This window comes from Megalops cyprinoides, chromosome 1 (assembly GCF_013368585.1).
Source record: "Megalops cyprinoides isolate fMegCyp1 chromosome 1, fMegCyp1.pri, whole genome shotgun sequence".
NCBI classification, from domain to species: domain Eukaryota; kingdom Metazoa; phylum Chordata; class Actinopteri; order Elopiformes; family Megalopidae; genus Megalops; species Megalops cyprinoides.
In genome coordinates, this window is record NC_050583.1 from 35,653,456 (window position 1) to 35,674,570 (window position 21,115).

The 21,115-nt window shown below is 38.5% G+C and overlaps 1 protein-coding gene across 1 annotated transcript; it reads right to left on the reverse strand.

The window, feature by feature from the left end:
* Nucleotides 1-7,094: 7,094 nt before the first annotated feature.
* Nucleotides 7,095-16,167, reverse strand: LOC118787678 (apoptosis regulator BAX-like). The gene is made up of 6 exons (XM_036543276.1): nucleotides 15,853-16,167; nucleotides 15,665-15,713; nucleotides 9,688-9,849; nucleotides 8,576-8,711; nucleotides 7,915-8,019; nucleotides 7,095-7,567 (listed from the first exon to the last, which is right to left on the reverse strand). The coding sequence occupies exons 1-6, from the start codon at nucleotides 15,872-15,874 to the stop codon at nucleotides 7,457-7,459; spliced, it is 585 nt and encodes a 194-aa protein (XP_036399169.1). The 5' UTR covers nucleotides 15,875-16,167; the 3' UTR covers nucleotides 7,095-7,456.
* Nucleotides 16,168-21,115: the final 4,948 nt, after the last annotated feature.

Sequence of the window (21,115 nt, forward strand, 5' to 3'; positions counted from 1 at the left end):
CATTTCTATTGTCATGTCACAAAGTGTAACCCAGTCTGAGGTATTGTCAAATACCTGTTAGGAGAGCCCATATTGATAGGTCTATCCAGAGAAAGGATGTCATACTTATGATCTTGCAAAAATATCACTATTTAGCTGCTGCAATCCAGCCTAGATCATGTTACATTATTGCTCTGAAGAGACCAATCAGCATCAAATCTCCTTAACAGTTTTTCATAACTTGGTTTTGGTTTATTTTCTCTTTTATTTTGTCTCTCACTGGGCTGGCCTCCATTCCCTCCATCTTTCTTCTATCTATTTCATCTCTATCATTCCTTCATCCCCCCCTCTCCCAGATCTCTGTGGCAGCATTTTTGTTATTACAAGAATGGAAGAATCATTTGATGTGACAGATACATATATATGTTCTTAAGGCTTCTTCAGGTTAAAATGGTTGAGGAATATGGTTATGGTGGGAGACAAAGATGGGGAAGAGGGAAAAGCTGAAACAGGGGAATGCCTTTCACCCAAAACCAGTTTGTAGCAAATCATGCAGGTCTGCTTCAATGTAAGAATAGGATGTCCAATGGATTAGATGGGGTTTTTACTGCCAGAGCCATAATTAGTTTAAGACCTGCCCTACTTTTTTGTAGCAGCTTTTGCAGAAGGTTTCCTTTTGTTTTGGTCCAGAGGTCTATTTATGAGGTACTATCATCCATCTACACAAAGTGAATATGTGTTGCATACAGCAGGCTATTGTGCTTGGCAGGGAATGGATTGCAGGACTACACATTTACCTTTGATTGTGTGTCTTTGCAGGATTTTAGTGTACAGAGGACTCATAATGGCTCTCAGATTTTAGCAGGAAACCAAAACTCTCATGAAAATCATGCTAGTCGTAACAGTGAATCTGTACTTGAAATCAAATACAAAACATATCAGAGTGCAGTGCAGAAATTGCAGTCAATGACTTTCTCTCTTTTGCCTAACATTCTATGATCCCTCTTTTCAGACCTACATCTCTCATGTTCTTCTCTTTTTCTCCCTACACTTCTTTTGAGGAAGGTCTTTTGCGCATCTTTTGCACTTGCATTTTTCTCTCACATTGTCTAAAGTTCAATTATGAAGCATGACAAAAAAGAAAATGTCACTTATTTTTGAAAGGCCAGAATGCTCTCTCTTTCACTCTGTGTTTCCATCAATCTTTCTCTTTTTTGAGGAAGTAATGTAATATGCAAACAGAAGAATGATTCTATAGAAACATATTTATTAATCGTTACTGTTGTGGTTCTGATGACAATTGTTATTACAAATGCTATTATCATGATTATCTGTATGGTTTGATTCATTTTTAGAATATTTTCATTTTTCTTCTGAGTCTTTTTTTGACTCTCATCTTGCATATAGGGTGGTGGTCTTCAGTGACCATTTGAAACAAGCTATGCATTCCCTGTTTTTCATTTGTCTCTCATGCCTATTACAATACTCTAATAACTAACTCAGAAACAATTCATATCACTTATAAACAGTGCACACACAAACAAACAAACATTCCACAGCAGAAAAAAGACTCCAGTCTAATTATATTAGTTCAGATGTGAAGTATTAATTTATATGTTTAATATATCTACGTCTTTGGATAGGATGTTGCATGTGCTGTGCTGACATCATGTTTCAGATCCAAGTCACAGCCCTCACAAGTTCTCCCTTACCTGAGTGAGCATAATCAGAGTGACAAATAGGTTCAGTTTCATGGACCAGATAATGCAATCAGTACTATTTGTTCAAAAGACCTATCTAGCAAGGCTTATGTTTGCCTTCGTAAGTCAGAGTATGCTTTCCTATCTGGGAGACAGCCAGGATGTCAAAAACTGCAGCCTTTGGACTGTCAGCTTACTTACGTACCTGCAACATACAGTCCTGCTTCATCTGTTTCCCATGCACTTTTTTTCTTGGGTCTATAAATACATAACTCAGCAGCCTAACATAGTTGTCCATTTTCCTCTCTGGAATTGGCTATGTAGTCCTATCCTGAATTCAAAATGTATTTTCATGGTACAGAATAATTATGATAAATAATGTTCAATCAGATGCTCTGTTTAATTGCATTTTCATCAGAGGGTATTATATTTTGACTTGTGTATGTGTGTTATGATCCATCTGCTCATTTAAGTCTGTTTCGATTAATGAACTTGAATTGAAGACACTGCACCACTAACTCTACTGCCACTACTAGTACCTTGTGTCTCCTAAATGATAAGGATGATAATGATGACAGCACTGAGAGCCATTTCAAATTAATTGTTGTGCTCAGTTACTTCTGTTAGCTTTACTCAGATTTCATGAGCAAAGAACTTAAAATATGTGTTGTGTGTATGTACATGATGATAACTGAATAAAGTTCACACATAAATGTGTGCTCTCACACACAGCTTGCACACACACAGACACACACACACAAATAGCTTAGCACAACGCACACTTACATGTGACCACACTATAGACCCACAGAGACATGTGTAGTAATGTACACACTGTGTAATCACCCCTCTGTTCTGTCAAGAAAAAGAGTGAGAGAGAAAATACAAGAGAGGGAGACAGAGGTTACAGGAATATATGGGATGATGTATGATGTGAGATTACATTTTTAAAATGTTAAAACACGAAAGATTATTTAAAAAGATCAAGAACTGTATAGAATATATTTCAATGGAATGTTTATTTATCTTTTTATATTTTTGAAACTGTAAAAAAAAAGATGTTAATAAAAATAATTTCATGACATTTGTGGGAAAATGAGACTTAAACAGATATATTAATAAAAGTATGGAAGTTTGAATGTGAATGCTAATTTACCAGAACAGCTCTTCTCCATTTCAGATAGGACGAATGAAAATGAAAACAATAAAGAGATTAAAAAAATGAAATTACAAAAAAGAAAGAAAAAGAAAATGTCATTAAAAATAATAAAAATCTCAAAAGCTTCTCACACATTTTTGTAATATGTGTCCAGTGTGTTTATTAATATTTTTGTGTTTTTCCTAACTGCATGTTTGTATATATGTATTGATATTGTTGTTGTTGACTAAATTATTATTAGTATTTTTAGTGATATTTAGTGATACAACCATTATTGATCATACTGTTCCAGCAGCACTGTGATATAGGTGTAAGGAGCAGGACACATAACTGAAAGGCTGCTGGATTGATTCCCTGCTGGAGCACTGCTGTTGTACCCTTGGGCAAGGTGCTTAATCAATAATTACCTCAGTAAATATAATAAATAATAGTAAATATCAGTAAGTGGATAAAGCCGTAACCTACAAGTATGTAAATCACTCTTGGTAAGTGCGTCTGCTAAATGTAGTATCCTTATTACACTGTAATTTGTTTTCATCTACCTTTATTATCTGTTATAATACATTTATTCTACATGCTTGTCTAAAACATTGTGTTTAGCTGGCCCCAATGACCAGTGTAAGACCTCTCAGTTTATCACACTGAAGAATGGGATCACTTACACAGTCCAATCCCTCAAATACTTGCATAGTGAGTATCTGTGTTGTACCTGAAGTTACAAAAAACAATGTAACCTAATTGGCTCTCTGGTTAGAGTCTCTGTGGTTAGAGATTATGTGCTGATTTACCAAGAAACTGGATAGCAGGAAATTGCTCTGAGCTACATCTGCTCATTAGCAACTCATATCAGACCAGGCAGATTTCCTTAGCCAATAGTCTTGTCACTTATAGTTAGCTCTGTCTCTATGGGCCTGGCTGTAGGTTTGCAATTGAAGCCACAGACATCAAAACCATCTGGACACTTGTGTGGTAGAGAGAAATCTGTGTAGCTGTAGGGGTGGTGTGGATGGCACTATTGACTAGAGTGGAATGTGATATGGAAGCCCTGCCATGCAGAAAATCATTTTAGCACACCATAATCTTGAATATACTGTGAATCTCAATACATCTTTCAAACTCACCAACTGTCTCCTGAAGATTATAATTCAGTGCCTTCCTTGTGATGGTTCATCTCACTGGAAAACAAGAGAGACTCCTGCTATCCCATATTACCAATGACATTATTTGTGACACGTGACATTCCAATAATTCCATCTCTGAGTTATTTATCTGCCTTTAAAGGACCTACATCAGTAAATGTGATGCGCAATTGCTTACATGAAGCAAGTCATTCAAAGGAAGCAAGAATAGTTTGGCTCACCACATTTAATTATATAGCACAATACAATCTAATTTATGGTTTTAAGTTAATTTCTTCGTGAACACCCTTTAATTTATATTTGTTTATGATACAGTTGCGCAGGTGAGCAAGTGCTCACCTTGACTTGTTGAAATGCGAGCTTTCCAGTCGTTAAAATAACAGTAAGTGGTCTTATATTAAGCTCCATGAATGTGGTGTGAAAGATGTCAAAAATGTCCTTGTAGTGTTGCTTTCTACCGAGCTAGTTTAGTAATACCGCCAGCAAACTAGGAAGCCACCGAACTGCAGTCTTACAGGCGTCTGTGTGACATAAATGCCCATGCACAACAACAGACTTGACATAAGTCACATGATATGTGTCATAAAATACAACACATTCGAAATAAAACACGAGGTAAGGTCAGTTGTTAGTTTTGTTGACGTTTTTATTTTCAACCTGAGGATTTCCATTGACAGGACACAGCTGTGCTCCAACTGCACTTGGTTTCCAGAGGAGGGTCCTATGCCTTTTGCACCACTACCAGTCGGTGCATTAGCACAGCAAAGGTGTGCGTGTGTGGGAGGGGGGACTGAGAGCTGCAGTGACATTATCCTTAGAATGACAAACCGGCGAAGGGCTGCCAGTGAGAGAGAGAGAGAGAGAGAGAGAGAGAGAGAGAGAGAGAGAGAGAGAGAGAGAGAGAGAGAGAGAGAGAGAGGGAGAGGGAATCAGGGAGAACATCCACCTTTACGCTGTCTTTCACAAATGAGTCATGTGGGATATATTAGCGATGGCAATGCAACTATCCATGTCGAGTGGCAAACTGTGCAGTATAGGACGTAAGAAAAAACACTTACGAGGGGTGCGGGTGAGATGAGTATATTTGCAGACGGCACAGAGATGCATTCGCAGGCTCCACCAGTTAACCAATGCCTATTTCCATTACAATACTGCCCCCGAGTGGCGAGTTTGGAAAAAAAAGCAGATACCAATAAAGTTCTCTATCCACCCTTGCCTCTGTATTGTATCACGTGGCAGTATTGGTATTTTGTCTGTACTTTCTGATATATGCACAGCATATAATTGTGAAGCTTCTGATGAACCAACTGTCTGAGTGCAACCCTTACCTCTCTTTTTTCTTCTGTGAAGCTGTAAGGTCTTTCACAGTAAACCTGTCTCCAGCATTTGTGTTTCACAGTGGCCAAGGATATTACATTTTGAAAGAATATCCCCTAGCTAGTACATTGCTCAGGCAAGGCATTTTGACAGAAATAGTATTAATCCCCAGATTTTCTACCCCTAAAACCCCCATACTCCCTCAGTTGTTTTTTTTTACAGGGGTTGAGAGAATTGGATAATGAGTGGTGATAATGAGTGTTGGTGAATGGAGAGAGAACAAAAAGCAGGCATCTCAGACTCTCTCCTATTACCAAAACTGATGAGCACTGTGTCAAAATGACATTTTTGATTAGGCATATATGGAAAGGGATGGTGCCATTCTGATGATACCAACCTTAGGTTAAAATTGAATACCCATTGTAGGGTATTGGTTATTATTCTGAAAGGTTTACTGTCACAAGTTTCACAGCTTAGCAGAAGCAAAAAAGCCTTGCAGTTGCTAAACTGTAATTGAGGCACAGGCATCCAAACACTTCAGCAGAACAAGATAAATTTACCACATGAGGTTTTCAGCTTAGGCTAAAACTTGTGTATATTCACCTGAAGGTAGATGCCTGTACTTGCATATGTTGAGCCAAACTGGAATGGAATGTAGTCCAACAACCAAGTAATTCCCATGCAAAAAAGTATAATACATTTGTTTCAGTACTGTTTGATCTGAATATCTGTAGGGAGGATATTTTGTTAGTATCATAAAAACACAGCATACTTTTTGAAATAAGAGTGGTAATAAGAGTAAGAGTTGTAATAACAGAATGGCGATATAAACAAATAAATATTGTATATATAAATATACATTTTGAACAGAATAAATATTGGAAACTTTTTTCATAATGGTACCCATCAAGTATTTTGCACTTGTGGTGTAAGGGAACTACAAGTGCAAAAGGCCTACCGGTAGACACAGTTATGAAAATTAGGCAGCAATATTTACATACAGGAATTCCAGCATTAATTTCAACAATGTATGTGTATCTACATACTGTTGACAGGAAATGTTTGAGCATTTGATCTTAATACTCAGGTAAAATTAACTCCTTCATTCACCTCTGTGCTGAGCTGGAATGGAAACATGGCACAGACTGGGGGATGGCATCCCTGATCTCACTAGTTACAGCAGAGAAACTAAACTGATGCAGGAAGTGAAATCACAGGATAGGCCAAGTGATAACCATCTACCCTCACATCTCCAAAAATTGGCCAGAGAACAGGAATTACTGTATCTGGCACATGAAGATAGTTTACATATACAAGAGTATTGGCAATGTCTAAATAGCTGACTCTAGATTTCAGTACAAAGAATTCAGTACAAATAGACCATGTTATGGTGCAATACATCAGTATTAGCTTCAGGCTAATCTTTGAGAGTGGGGTAAAATGAGCTTCACATGCCATAATATACTCAATGAAAGTCCAATAAAAACCCATTCCAAATAAAGTCTGTACCAAAAGAAAATATGAATGACTGGTAATGGAACCATTGTACATTAACAGACAAGATAATGACCGTGATGGCTCCAAACAGGATTCTGCATGTTCCTTGGAATTTGTGGAATTTGATGAAGGGATTTCAAAGAAAGCTAGGCATGGTTGGGTTAAGTCTTACAGGGAAGTAGAATTCACAACACAATGGGACAAAGAAACACGGTCAAACAGAACTACTTAAAAATTTAAAAAACATTTATTTTACTTGACTATGATTTACAAGGTCATATTTTTTTTTTTTTAATTTGCCTGTTTGCACAAAAAATCTAAATTGCATAGTTATGTTGACTGTATGGAAATGAATGACAAGTAGCTAACATCTTAACATAAAAAACAACTTGGGGGATATTTCTGGTGCACATACCAGTGTTATGGTAGATATATTCTGGTAGACAATGAATTTTGGCAGTCAATGTGTAATTGTCTTAGTCTCAAAGTGCATGCTACAGTACCCAAGGGCTTCCCCTCCTTCCCAATGTGCTTTTGGTACACATAGTGCAGTAGGGAATTCCCTCTGTTTGGACTGTCTGCTTCAATGTCCACGGTATATGTGACTGGTTACATGACTGTCTGTACATCTCACTGCAGTAGGGCTGTCCTCCAGTCTTGCTGAGTTAATTTCTTTTGGTCATTTTCCACACGATGAAGGCCCCTAGAAGAATTCCACTGAGGAAGACAGCAATCAGCTGGGAAGTCGGGGTGCTCAAACAGGAGAAGATGCTCTCCTGAGAGAGAGACAGAGAGTCCAGTGGAAATACATTAACAAAGATAACCACTTGCACTTACCATTACTTTTCATTATTGATATTTTTATCCACATAATGCAGGTAATCAAATCTATTCGCTACTGCATTCAAGGTAGAGCCCACAGATGTGTTTGGAGCCACTGTTGTCTCTAGTATGGTATGTTATATGTTTGTTATATGTTGTTTCTGCTATGCTATGAAGATATGGATATAGTTTCACAATATGCCATATAGTGCATCTGAACCTGTCTATGCTGCTTGAATGTCTGGCTCACATGCCTATATTGACATCAGATGCTGTACATTTTTGCGTGCAAGAGTCTTACCCATCCTCCTTGTTCTCGGATCCAATCCACAAGGTTCCTCCTGAAGAAATCCAAAGTCCAGGAAATTATATCCGATACAGACTGGGGGATGTGGGCGCTCACACACTGAAAGAGAACATGTTACAATATCAAACACACAGACTAACTGGACTTTGCAGCAGCGGTCAGCACCTACATATGGCTATTTTTTTCTTTCTTATTGTTTGACAGTGTGTTAGATATAAAGCTATTCCAAATGAGCTTATTACGCTAGCACCTCAGAGTCTGAAGTGACTGGTAAACTGAGACAGTTTGCAAATGACATCAAAAAGTGAACTAAATTTGAAACAGATATATCTCAAGAACTACTTGGCCAGGTTTGTTGATTTTGAATGGAAGTGACCCAACAGCCAAAATAACACAAAATTTCTTTTGCAGCAAAACATACCAGAGCGAAGCTCACTGTCTCCTTTGGCTGCTTCTGTAACAGGCTATGCAGAGTCTATACATCCATTGAGTGTGGAATCCTCATTCTTATTTATACAAAGGCAGAGAGATGAAGGCTATAGGGTGACACTTTCATCTGACACTTAGTTTCATTGAACAGGGAAAATTCTACATAATATACTTTGTCTGCAGGTCATCATAAATATGTGGACAACATCAAAGAGACATACAATACCTTCACAGCAATTTTTCCTGCGATATAGAACAGCACAACAATTCTCTCCCAGGAAATAACACCATCTTCAAATACTTTATTCACCAACTTCCAGTAGTTATCCTTGTTGGTTAATGGCCACTTGCTGTTTATTGCACTAGGGATTGAGAAAAGGAAATCATTAACCTACCATATACAATGACAGCAGTGTATCCACACTCTCACAGAGAGGTTATGCACATACATCGCATGACCGGTCACACACAAGCAATAAGGCAGACGGTGATCAGACTACATGCGTACAGTAAAGACTCTGTAGACTGCACAGAGGGCAATGGAAACAGACCAGGGCTTTGCCCCAGATCATACACTAGCTTAAATAGTATGCTTAGAAAGAATGCAAGACCATCATGTACCTTCACAGTGACCATGCAGAAGAGTGTAATATTCTTCAAAATACCCGAATGTCATGTTACAATCGCAGAAAAAAGAAAAGATGCATCAGCAGTGCGCTGTCCACATTTTTGTCAGACAGGTGGCATACTACCTTTTGCCAATGTTAGACCAAATACCAAGTTGCCCTTAGGTAAATACACATATGCTGTATTATGACCAGATATTCAGCTCCTGGGCTGCTTCCCATTCCTACGCTGCCTTTAGATGTTCTATTTTTGACCATACCCCTTCAAGAATGTTCTTAACAACCCAGCAAATCAAAAGACTTATAGGTTTGACATTGACAGAGAAAAAAATTTCAATATGACCCCTACAGTGCTGACTGTCTGGACCAAATATAAACACTCTGTGTTAAACAGTTATCATTTATATAGTAAATGGGCTCCCTTTTGCTTCCTTTGTATGTTGTAAATAGCCAATCAGTTTTTCTTTTTTGTTTCTGCAACTTCTGAAAACCTGACATTTTAGGAACTGAAACCGCTGTGCACTTCCTTTGCATGACAGTAGAACTGCCCATTTCCATATAGCCATCGTAAAACTACTTTGTGTACAGAAGCATAAAACTATATGACTTTAGATATGAGCTCGACTAAATCTGAGACAGGTAGGTGTACACAGCCATCAACATGCAACATTTGGAAGGAGAGAAAAGAAGGCAACACTGAACTGTGACTGACTGGTTGAGTTCTGTGTCCCGCTGAAGTGTTTCTGCAGTTCTTCTGACTAGGAGTGAGATTTCCTTCATAATTCTTGATTCCTCTTCCTCTTGTGTCAGGGGTTCATCAATCAGCACCACTTCACTCCCAACGGCCTCTTCATTTAATTGGTCCTGTATGAAACTGATTAAAAGAACACTCAACTAGGTCTGAGGGACAGACAGGGGGTAGAAGTCTATTGTACACAGGATGGCCATTCTTCTGGATTTATGCCAGACAGTCAAAATTTTGAATGCTCTATCCTGCACTCATACGTCCTCTACATGTACACTCATACCATCATCACATTCCTGTTAAAGACGTGACCGTGCCACCTATTGGTTTACATATTTCTCAATTTATTAATAGTGTAGCTCCATTGGTCTAGTAACTGTCAGTAAACCATACTGATATGGTATTCGGCAAATAATATTTGTCTCCTTTTGCTGGGCATCTGCAGCCTAGATGCACCACAGCTGCTCGTGGCACCACAACTGTCATTTCATCAGGTGCTAGTCAGATCTAATTTTCAAAAATGCTTATCTGGTTCACTCTGTATTGTATGAATGGAGTTCATTTAATACAGATTGGTTACAATAATACACATTTGTGTTTGAAAGCAGAAAAGACAACTACCAGGCAAAACTGAATCTCACTCAAAAGGATGTGTTTGCTACGAAGTGTCTGGCTCATATTTTGCTCAATGCAAAAAAGGTACACTGCTAGAAATAATAGGTCTCTACAGAAAACATCAGAAACAAAGATGGCTGACTTGGTCAAAATTAATTTACTTTTATCCATGCAACCATCAAACATTTTTGCAAACAAAAAAAAAAAAGAAAAAAAAACAAGAATTCATAACTTCATATCTTCTGATACAATGGCTGTATGTTTTGAGATGGTTGGTGTGGAAATCTCTTCTCTTTAGATCATTTGACATGGAATGAGTCATTGGAAATGCTTCCATGACGAGGGCACTACCAGTAATTTGTCCAAGCTTTATGTCCTTTGTCCTGTCATACTCTGAAATTCACAGACTTGTATTGAAACAATGGAGACAAAGTCATTCTAAACTTCATAACATTCATAACTTCAGTGTATGAGCTTATGACTGAAATCTATGAGAAGAAGATTTTTTGGCCATACAGTGAATGATAGGCTGAAGCAACTGAAACCCAATCTGGATAGGAAATATGAGAGTGACTTCTTGGTTTTATATTAAAAAAAAGACTAAAAAATATCAGAACACCACACACAACTTCTCTGAAATCAGCTCCCATAGCAAAGTGTCCAACAAAACTGCCACAGAAGTGTTGAGCCTGTTGAAGAATGTTGTCATGCAGTCCAGGCCTGCAGTATTAAAAATACACTGACATGGCTGCTCTCTATGAAGGATCTGGCATTGTGGAAGGTGATCTCAGATCTACGGAAACTGAAAGTTGTGAGGAGTGGTATCTCAAAGTGTTCTACAAAGCTCACATGCCATTCAGGAGCCTGAATATGGTGAGCCTACATATATATAGCCTATATAGCCTATAGCCTACATCTTTTCCATACCATGAAACAACGCTCTCACAGAGCAGGTTTCAACAATGAGGACAAATGCATGGAGAAATGAAAAAAACAGACCAAAGGTCAGCAGTGTAAAAGTAGAACTCCAGGGGCCATATGTATCAATCTTTGTGTACAACCTGCCGTAGGAATGCCGCAGAATCCCGATTTGTGTACGGAGGTTTTTCGTCAGAGTTATCAAACACCATGTACGCCTAATTGTCTTCATAAATCTGAGCGTAAATCAAACCATCGTGAGATCATGTGCACATTTGGGATGGAACGGTTCATGAAAAAAATCCGTACCGTTCAATTCACTTGTCACGGTTCGGGACATGCGTGTATTGTTCGGGTCAGGTCATGCGCAGCGTGACGTGTTTTTTTTCCATTTGGCACGGAGGCAAATGTTAGGAGTGTCGAGTGCAGCAGGTCAACTGCAGAAATGGCAAGCGGAAAAGACAAAGGCCCAGAGTTTTTAGAGGATGCACCGACAGTATCGTTTCAGTCTGCTGTGTGGGATCATTTTGGATTTAGTGCTACCTACGACGACGGCGGTAAGAAAGTGGTGGATAAAACTGCGACAGTGTGCTATGCTAGCGGCAACACTTCCAGTATGTTACCTCATCTGCGGAGACAACACCCCAGTGTGTCAACTGACAGCGAAAGAAGGAGAGTCGGGTAGGAAAGAACAACTTCAACTCCCCGCAGCATTTAAACAACCACTCAATGAAAAGTCAGACAGGGCCAAAGCTATAACAAGAGCACTGGCTGTTTTTATAGCGAAAGATATGCAGCCTTATGCCGTGGTGGAGGATGCAGGATTTCAAAATATGATCAAATTACTCGAGCCACAGTATAATATTCCCTCCAACAAACACTTCAGCAACGTGATAATTCCCGAACTGTATGAAGAGACACGACGAGTAATTGTCAAAGAACTGTCCGAAACAGCCTACGTAGCTCTTACTACAGATGGATGGACCTCCAGGGCCACTGAAAGTTTCCTAACTGTGACTGCACATTACATTACTTCGGAGTGGGAGACAAGAAGTGTCGTTTGCAGCCCCCTTTATGAGAGCCACACAAGTGAGTACCTCTCTGAAGCACTGACACAAGCAGTGACAGAATGGAAACTGGAGAGGGGCAACAGCACAACCCCTGTGACTACAGACAACGCAAAAAACATAGTGAATGCAGTCAATGCAACAGCTGAACTGGGGCCACAGATCTGGTGCCTTGCACACACTGTTAACCTTGCAGCCAAAAATGCAGTCTCAATAAATCAGGTATCCAGACTCCTGGGGAAGATCAGGAAAGCGGTCAGTTTCACAGCTTCCCATGCCCTGAAAACCAAGCAGGAGATGCTGCAACTACCTGTTCACAAACTAATACATGACGTGACAACTCGCTGGAACACAACATATGACATGTTAGAGTGTTATGTCAAACAGCAGGCTGCCATCTTTTCTGCCATGATGGACAAAGAGGTTAAAAAAATGTCAAGGACATTGCAGCCTTGTCAGACACAGAGGACCTGATTAACACTCTTAAACCCCTGAAGACTGTGACAACACTCATGAGTACTGAAGCATCCCCGTCCGTGTCAATGATCATCCCTATGCAAAAGATGATATTGAAATCCATGACACCTAGTGATGGGGGACACCGAAGGCAGCCATCTCTGAAGACCTTGAAGGCAGATACAGAGACCCTGATCTTCAGGGCTCTCTGCACAGAGCCACAGCACTGGACCCAAGGTTCAAGTCTCTGCCTTACCTGGAGGAAGCTTCTCTTCAGAAAATCTACAGTAACCTCACCACAGAGGCTATGAAATTGAAGAGCAGGTATTGTGTTTTATTTTGTATATAACTACATTTAATGTAATTTATCATCATTATCATTGCTGTATATTTTTTAAACTAAACCCAGCATATTTATGCCTTTGTAATATTTTTCCTCACAGCCCAGAGAATAAGCTTAGTGTCTTTGCTGCCATGAAAGCATTTTGTTGTTATTAATATTTTCAAAACTATTATGCCGTTTGTCGGTTTACTCTACAGGGTCAACCCAATGAAATCCAGGTGGCCAGTTCATCCTCAGCAGCAGAGCTAGGAGGATCAGTGACATCTCCTCCCCAGAAAAAATCTACCATGGCAGAGCTATTTGGAGAACTGTTTACAACAGAGGAGAGAACCACCAAGCCTTTGTCCAGCATCATTCAGGAAGAAGTCACCTCCTACAAAGCCACAGGCTGCATTTCTGTAGATGCAGATCCCCTCGCATGGTGAAAAAGCAATGAGCCTAAGTATCCTCACATTGCCAAATTGGCACAACGTTACCTCGCTGTCCCAGGTACATCTGTACCAAGTGAGAGAATTTTCTCTACAGCAGGGGACATTGTCTCTGCAAGTAGGTCTCATCTCTCAGCAGAAAATGTGGACAAACTGATCTTCTTGCAAAAGAACATGAAAATAGAATGAAGAGAGCAATGTTGTTTTGAAACAGTGCAGTGTGTGTTAGTTTTATTTATGCAGCATTTTATATTGATGGGCAGCTAATTTGTTATTTAATTTATTTACGTTACATAACACAGTGGCACGTTAACTTTTGATACGAAATCCAGCCATATTTATTTGTTTGATTTGATTTCAAATACTGCACTTTCATTTCAAGTGGTTGTGTTCAGTTTAAAGAAAGAAAAGTATTGTGCTGGTTGAGCTTATGTTTCACTTTATGTTGGTGGCCTTTGCCTAAATGTGACCATAAAAATAGCCAAGTTAAATTCACAGCTTTAAGTCATTTTTCTTCTCTTTATTTTAAAAGATTCATTTTTTTGTAAGAGCCACTGCAAAGTTAACACTTTGATAAATGTAGCCTACATATTTCAGTCAGTTCAGTCTTTGTGTGATAAACCTGCACAAAAGGTATAGATGGCAGTAACCGTGGTGACAAGAAAGCCTATTCTTTTAATTTGACGAATGAATAAGTGTTTTTGTTCTCAGCTAGAATTTGTTTAAGGCCAACAGTTGTAAACCTTTTTTTCCAAATAAATGAAAAGCCTGTTGAAATTAGCAACATCTCCCCTCTTGCTGTATCAGAATCTCACCTAGGTTTAATTTATGATTGTCAGTGTCACAATAATGTGTCTATGCCTAAGATCAAGCTGCCTCATTCTTTCAGTTTTTTGATTACATGACATGACCTTGAGAATAACCTATTTTTTTTAAATACTGCAAATGGTGGATTATTAGGCTATATATTTTTATGCTGATGTATGGTATTTCTGGAGTGTTAAAATAGTAGAAAAAACATCAACAATGTATACCGAATTTAACCGAAAACCGTGACCACAGAACCGTGATACAAACCAAACCGTGGATTTTGTGAACCGTTCCACCCTTAGTGCACATGAATGTGCTTAACGTCCACTCCCACAATTGTTCTTATATGGACCAAGACACTCCTTTAATTAGTCGAATTAGCATATAAAGATCCCAGGTAAATCTGAGTGAAATGCAGAGATTGATGTTGAGGATCAATAACAGGACGTAAGAAAAGAAATCATTCGGACACAGAGATAGAGGTGATGGTTGATGAGGTGGAGAGGAGAAAAAAATGTTCTTTTTGGAGGTCAGACTAGCGGCATTTCAAACAACGGAAAAATGCGGAGTGGCTCAAAGTCGTGACTGCTATGAATGCAGTTTCACCAGAGGTGCGTACAGTGGAGGAGGTGAAGAAGAAGTGATAGGCTATTGGAAACACTGGAATACTAGATGGAAACGACATGATAGTGAAGTTTCGGTCAACGAGAGAGAGGGAGAGAGCGCGAGAGAACTGCATGGCATGAGCAGAAAGACAAACAAAATGATCTGATCATCAAACAGTTTTGTTTTGTTGCTATTTAGCCTTTCAGAGGCTATTGCATGGTTAAATCAATGAATATCATTAAACCTACCAACAGACCAATTTTAGATGGTGACCTGGCAATCTTCCCCACATATTCCTATTTCATATCATGGCAATGATGCACAAACACATGGAAAAGGCAAGGTAGGGAATTGTTCGCATCTAGTCAAAACGCCACTATATTGCCACCCGCAGGATAAAAAAATAGGCATAGCAGGATGATAATCTACCGTTTTACTATATAATAAGATTTGCCCCCTCGCCATTTTAACTGCCCCCTCAGTCATTTCATATTTGCATGTGTATGTGAGGTAGATAATAGTTGTATCCTTCTCTGAAGTGATGTATAAGTTTTTACTGTAATTGGCTACATGCAAAAGTGTCTCAACTAGTTAATACGTTTTGTTGATTCCATAACTTGGTAGCAAGCTAAATTAGCCAGTTAGCTAGACAGTATACCAAACTGTGTCTCAACAACGAAGATGAACAGGAAATAACTTACTCTTTCAAAAGGACTTCACTTCTGTGTAATATTATTTCATCTCGATCCTCTGAAACGAAAAACACCAGGTAGCGTGCAGTTAGCTCACAGTGCCTACAATCATGCGATCTATCCAAGTATGTTTTTAGCAGCATGTTTGTAACTTGCAAACGTTCGCTGGAAAATAACACCAATTCTATCAGACTTACCCGACGTTACGTTACGCGCCATGGGGTCAGACTGTAAAAGTAGCTTTATGTAACTAAAGACGACTGTTACTGTCTCCTGACAATGGATTCATAAACTTCGGCCTCCTGGGATACCGAGGTAGAAACTAATGGCAGCTAACAAGTTTCACATTCGTTTCCTTAGCTAGGCACAAGCAAGCGCTAACTTTTTCGGATAATCTATCTCTCGGGTAATTATTTTTCAAACGAATCGAGCAACAGAACTGAAAATTACTTTTCGGGCATTTTACTGTGGGAGTAAGTTGCCCTGAAAACGCCTAGCGGGTAGGCGTCAGGAGGGGACAGCGGGGAAAACATATACGCCTTTCTTCCCCCAAAGGATATCGTAGAAGGAAGTTGTACCTGATTGGATTACATAAAAAGGGAGGGGCGTGTCGTTGGCTGTAGGCTGAAGGGATGAGGCAGCGCTGCCTGTCTGGTACTATTTCGGGCAGAATTGTGGCGTAAGTATTAGGCATGGAAAGGTCCGACTTCAAACCTTTGTGTAGATTCATGTAGTCCAACAGATTTTCCCTAGTTGTACTCCTGGATTTATCAGGGCTAAAGTACAGTATTTAGAGTGTTAAAAATGTAGAGAATTAGCGAGGTATGACATACACACATCGTGATCGTTTGTAGAATAATAAATGCCGATATGGAGTAAAATATACCCTAATGCATCTATTTGATACGTTTGATTTTGAGGTAAAAATCTACATTTTTAGTTCATCTCAGGAACGTAATCATGTTTTTTTTTTTTTTACTTTTTGTGGTAATGTTATTAAAATGAAATTTGTATGTTGACTTAAAATTTATAGAGAATAATTTTAGAATATTATTCGAAAAACTATTAAAAACGTTCATCAAATGTTAAAGAGCAATGTTTTATGGAAAATGTTCTTAATGTTCTCAGAATTTTATTTACTTATTTATTTATTCTCAAAGTTTATTGCAAACATATCAAGACTTGTGCTTGAAATTTTTCAGTTAATGGTTGCTCACAACACACAATGTTACCCTGGTGCAGAGAGCAACACTAAGTATTGTAGTGTGCTGGATGTCCTGGAGCAGATATTCTTACGCAGTAATGGTGAGCACTGGTGGCTGCAGCCTTCTGTTGAAAGCCTCTAAAGCTACGCTTTCCACTAGTTCTTAATGATTCACTTTTGCAATTAAATTTGATCTCTGTTTGTTTCTATTTTCAAATATAATCAGGGTTTTGCTTATGATTATTTTAATAAAATGGTGAGAACACAAAATGATATCTCCAGAATGATTCTCAGATGCTACTTACTACAACATAATGAAAATAAAAAGTGATATTTTAATTAAATGAAAATAGGATATGGTCCAGACTGGAATCAAAAAGAAATTTATTTGTTTAATTATTAATAAGGTGATGACAAAATACTAAGTGATCATAGTAAGGGCAACAATAGTTATGACTGCTTTTATTGGGCTACCTGCCATATTCTCACAATTTATATTTCCATTACAATCATTGCCATATTCTCAGGATACTTTGAGGCTACTCAGTCACTCACCTAGCTAACATTATCTGCTTTGGCTTGCTAGCTTGTTCATTTTCACCAATTCCTGATTGACTTTTCCATTCAAGTACACAAAATTATGAATTGAGACTTTTAAAACCATGCATTTAGAAAAGCAGTTTTCTAGTTAATTTGATCACCTCTGTTCCTTACTTCTTCCCTCTATGTTTGCGCATGCACATGCATGTGAGTGTGGGAGTGTGGGAACAGGTAGGAGACAGCCATGATGCTGCTGTGTTTCCACACCGTGTGTTCCGGTAGTTGTGGTACAATAACACATCAGCTCAGGAGAGTAATGATTTTTGATATGTTGACTCTCTAAGATAAGGAAACAACATAACTGAAACGCCACTGTTTAAGCAATTGACCAAAGTACAGTGAAATAGTGACTTCACAATTGACAAATAATCAAAAGTTCAATTAGTTACTCAGCCCTACTTTCCACTGCGTCAGCAGGTAGGCCTGTGTGGACCTGGCATGCCTAGCTTTTCCCTAGTATTAATCTGAAAATTAAACAAATTATCACGCATGCTCCCAAAGCAGAATTTCTATGTGGTTACCAAAAATGTGGTTGCCAAAATCCAGGGGTTTTTATGGCCACAAGTGTAGCATTGGAAGGAGCATAGGCCTCCAGAAGTGACTGCTTGCCTCTTAAATGGCCCATTACAACGTATGCACATGTACAATTAAGTACCTAATCATTATTGCCAAGGTAAAGCTTGTATCCCATTAGGACTCACAGGTCATCATTTTAAGTGATTTGTTCTTGAATCAGCACACCATAGCTGTCAGTTGTCAACAATGCTAGGCTCCATATTTTTGAGAGGAAAGGGAGACCTAGAAAGTTACCCCTTACAATGGACTCTCTTGGCTACACGCTACTTAAGGAAATTATCAAGCAACAATCTGTGTGTGAACACATACAAAATGAGAACACATTGATGTTTCACCTCCAATGGAAGCGTCAGCCTGGTCCCTAACTCGGGTTACCTGCAGGCTGTTTGTCACATGTGGTTGGAAGACAAAGTGCAAGACAGCCAAATGCAGATCTTTCAAGAAAGGTCTCAAGTGCACCTTTTCCTGTGCATATGATGCAATCAATTGCTGCAACTCCACTAAATGAGAAACAATTATTAAGACAGAATAAGTGGAACATTACCACCAACATTCACCATGCTGGAAAAAAAAAAAACTGAAGGAAAGAGGGTACAGAAATTAGAGCCCGACCGAAACAGAGAGACGGAAGATGGATCCTTCAAGTATGTTATGAGTGTTGTCGTTGCGTAGTTTGTCCACCAGAGGGCACACTGTTGGCAACACTCGTGCTTGGAACGCCACAATTCACAACAATCAGCTGACCTAAGCAGAGTAGCCCACGGAGATCATCTGCATTCATGGTAAATTGATAATTGTCACATGAAATACATAACTTATAATAATAATAATAATAATAAATATCCCCATCACTTCTCCTCTTAGCCTAAATAAGCCTGACAATGTTCATGTCAGCCGTGCTTGGTTTTGCTGCAGTAACGTGAAAGCCGGTACAGTCAGTCAAACATCAAAATTACGTTTAACGTTACAGTAGTTGAGTAGTGTAGGCTAAGCTGTTGACAAACTTGATTGTCGGTTTATTTATGAAACAGTGTGGCAGTTCTATCGAGTAAACAAAGGTCCTATCATTTCTCCCTTGTCATTTCTAAAAATTCTCTGGCCACATCGCTTACAGCCAGCTTATAACGCTGTGAATTGCTAAATTAGGTTACCCACAAAGCTAGCTAATGCCATGTTTATCAGTGGAACACCGCTAACGTTAACGAGTGGTTAAACTATAGCGTTTAACTTATTCTGCCTAAATGAAGCAATGGTAAATATATCTGCGACTCGCATGTCTGTAGTTACAGTCGGCGCATTGGAAATTATTAACCCTTTCGCGCGTACGGTCACACCGGTGTGATTAGAACACTGGATTGGAGAAATTCTGGCTAATTTTAGCTTTGGGGAAACAGCGATTTAACTATAAAAAAGTATAGCAAATGCTAACTGAAAACTATGATAAGCTTAATAATGCCGATGAAAACATAGCGAACCATGCAGTGTAACACACGTGCTACATAGCATAAAAAATAAGTTACAAACTTTTTTGTATTTTCATACATTTGACTCTTATTTATCAAAACTTAAATATATTTTGTTGTACTTTGGTTCAAAGTACTATTTATGACAATAAAACAAGTTTATTTTTAAACTGCATTATGTCATGTTATCTTGGTGAGGACTCTTAAATAAGTACACATAACAAATGTTAGGGAAAATCTTTGTTTATGTGTTTCTGAAAAAAAAAAGAATATCGGCCAATATATATCATTATCGGATTTTTAAATCCTCAAATATCGAAATCCATATCAGTCTTAAAAATACTATATCGGTCGGGCTCTAATATAAATGCAGAAATCTACAAAACAGATGTTAACTTTTGTTCCATGAAAAGTCTGGTGTATGAAGTTTACTTTCTAGTAACTCAGGCTGTTACTAGAATGTAACAATACACTTAATACATACATTGTATATACAACCAATGTCAAAGCACGTATAGTAACCAAACTAAACCATACTTACATGGATATTTCCTGTATTCCTCCAAGGTTATATTTCTTTCTGTTTGAGATAAAGTTTGCATCTTCTGCAATCTGCCCAATGGTGAGTACACATGTGAAGTAACCAAAAGTAGCTACAATATCATAGCATGTATCATATCACTATGCTGAAAAACCTTAGCAGTGCATAGGCTGACTTTAATGCAGAGATAAATTTCCCATCTGTTGTGGCTTTTGTCAACATTAAATTTGAATGTAAAAGTAGTTCTTGTTCCTCTGTTATAGTATACAATATAATATCAAATTGTGTTATTGTCATGGGCTGAAAATCCATGCCCTGGACAAAGGAGGCCTAGCCCTCAAAAATTATTTTTCATGGTAATTCATCACCTGATGTTGATATCCTAATATTGTCTACACTGTATTGTGGATATTCCATGATAAGGTGGTGGCTTGGTAAATGTGTGACAAAATTTGTTAAATTTAATGTTGATGTTTTCAGGAACAACAGTTAAATAAAATGTTCATGCTTTATAATGAAGAAATGTTTATGGAAAGTTCCTATTCTGAATAGTGTCTGTGATAGTTAATGATGTAGACGTTTTCTGGAATGTATACATAAACATAACTATTTTGAATACCCCATTTGTGACAGCTGACAGCAACAGCAAATAGCTAGCTGGTGGCTAAAATATGGAGCGACTATTTCAGAGACTTATCCTTTTAGAGGAAAAGTACAGAAGCTTTGTGCATACAAACCAGAAGATACAAATGAGCAATCACATCACATCACAGAGAAATAAAGCATGCACTGCTTTTGGAAACAGGAAATAAGAATACGAGGGGTGTGCCAGTGGGATATCAAATAAACTTCTCTTTTCCAGGGGTAGGGTGTATATTCATATTAATATTAGTAAATGTATTTCCCTATGACAAAAATAAATTCCTTCCCTTTTCTGCCTCATTCTCAACGTTCATAATGTCCACTCATTTTGTATGCATGTGTGATTCATTTCCCCTCTCCTTCTCTGTGACTCTTGCTGCAGTGGTGTCCTCAGTTTACCAAAAGCCAGCAGTAAGACTTGCTGCTGGGTCACA

What these genes read in the sequence shown, in the direction of transcription:
- LOC118787678 (XM_036543276.1), bottom strand. Translation starts at nt 15,874, where the DNA reads ATGGCGCGTAACGTAACGTCGG. An exon ending in GGCGCGTAACGTAACGTCGG is followed by an intron (nt 15,714 to 15,852) that starts GTAAGTCTGATA and finishes TTTTCGTTTCAG; the next exon opens with AGGATCGAGATGAAATAATA. An exon ending in AGTGAAGTCCTTTTGAAAGA is followed by an intron (nt 9,850 to 15,664) that starts GTAAGTTATTTC and finishes TCTTTTAATCAG; the next exon opens with TTTCATACAGGACCAATTAA.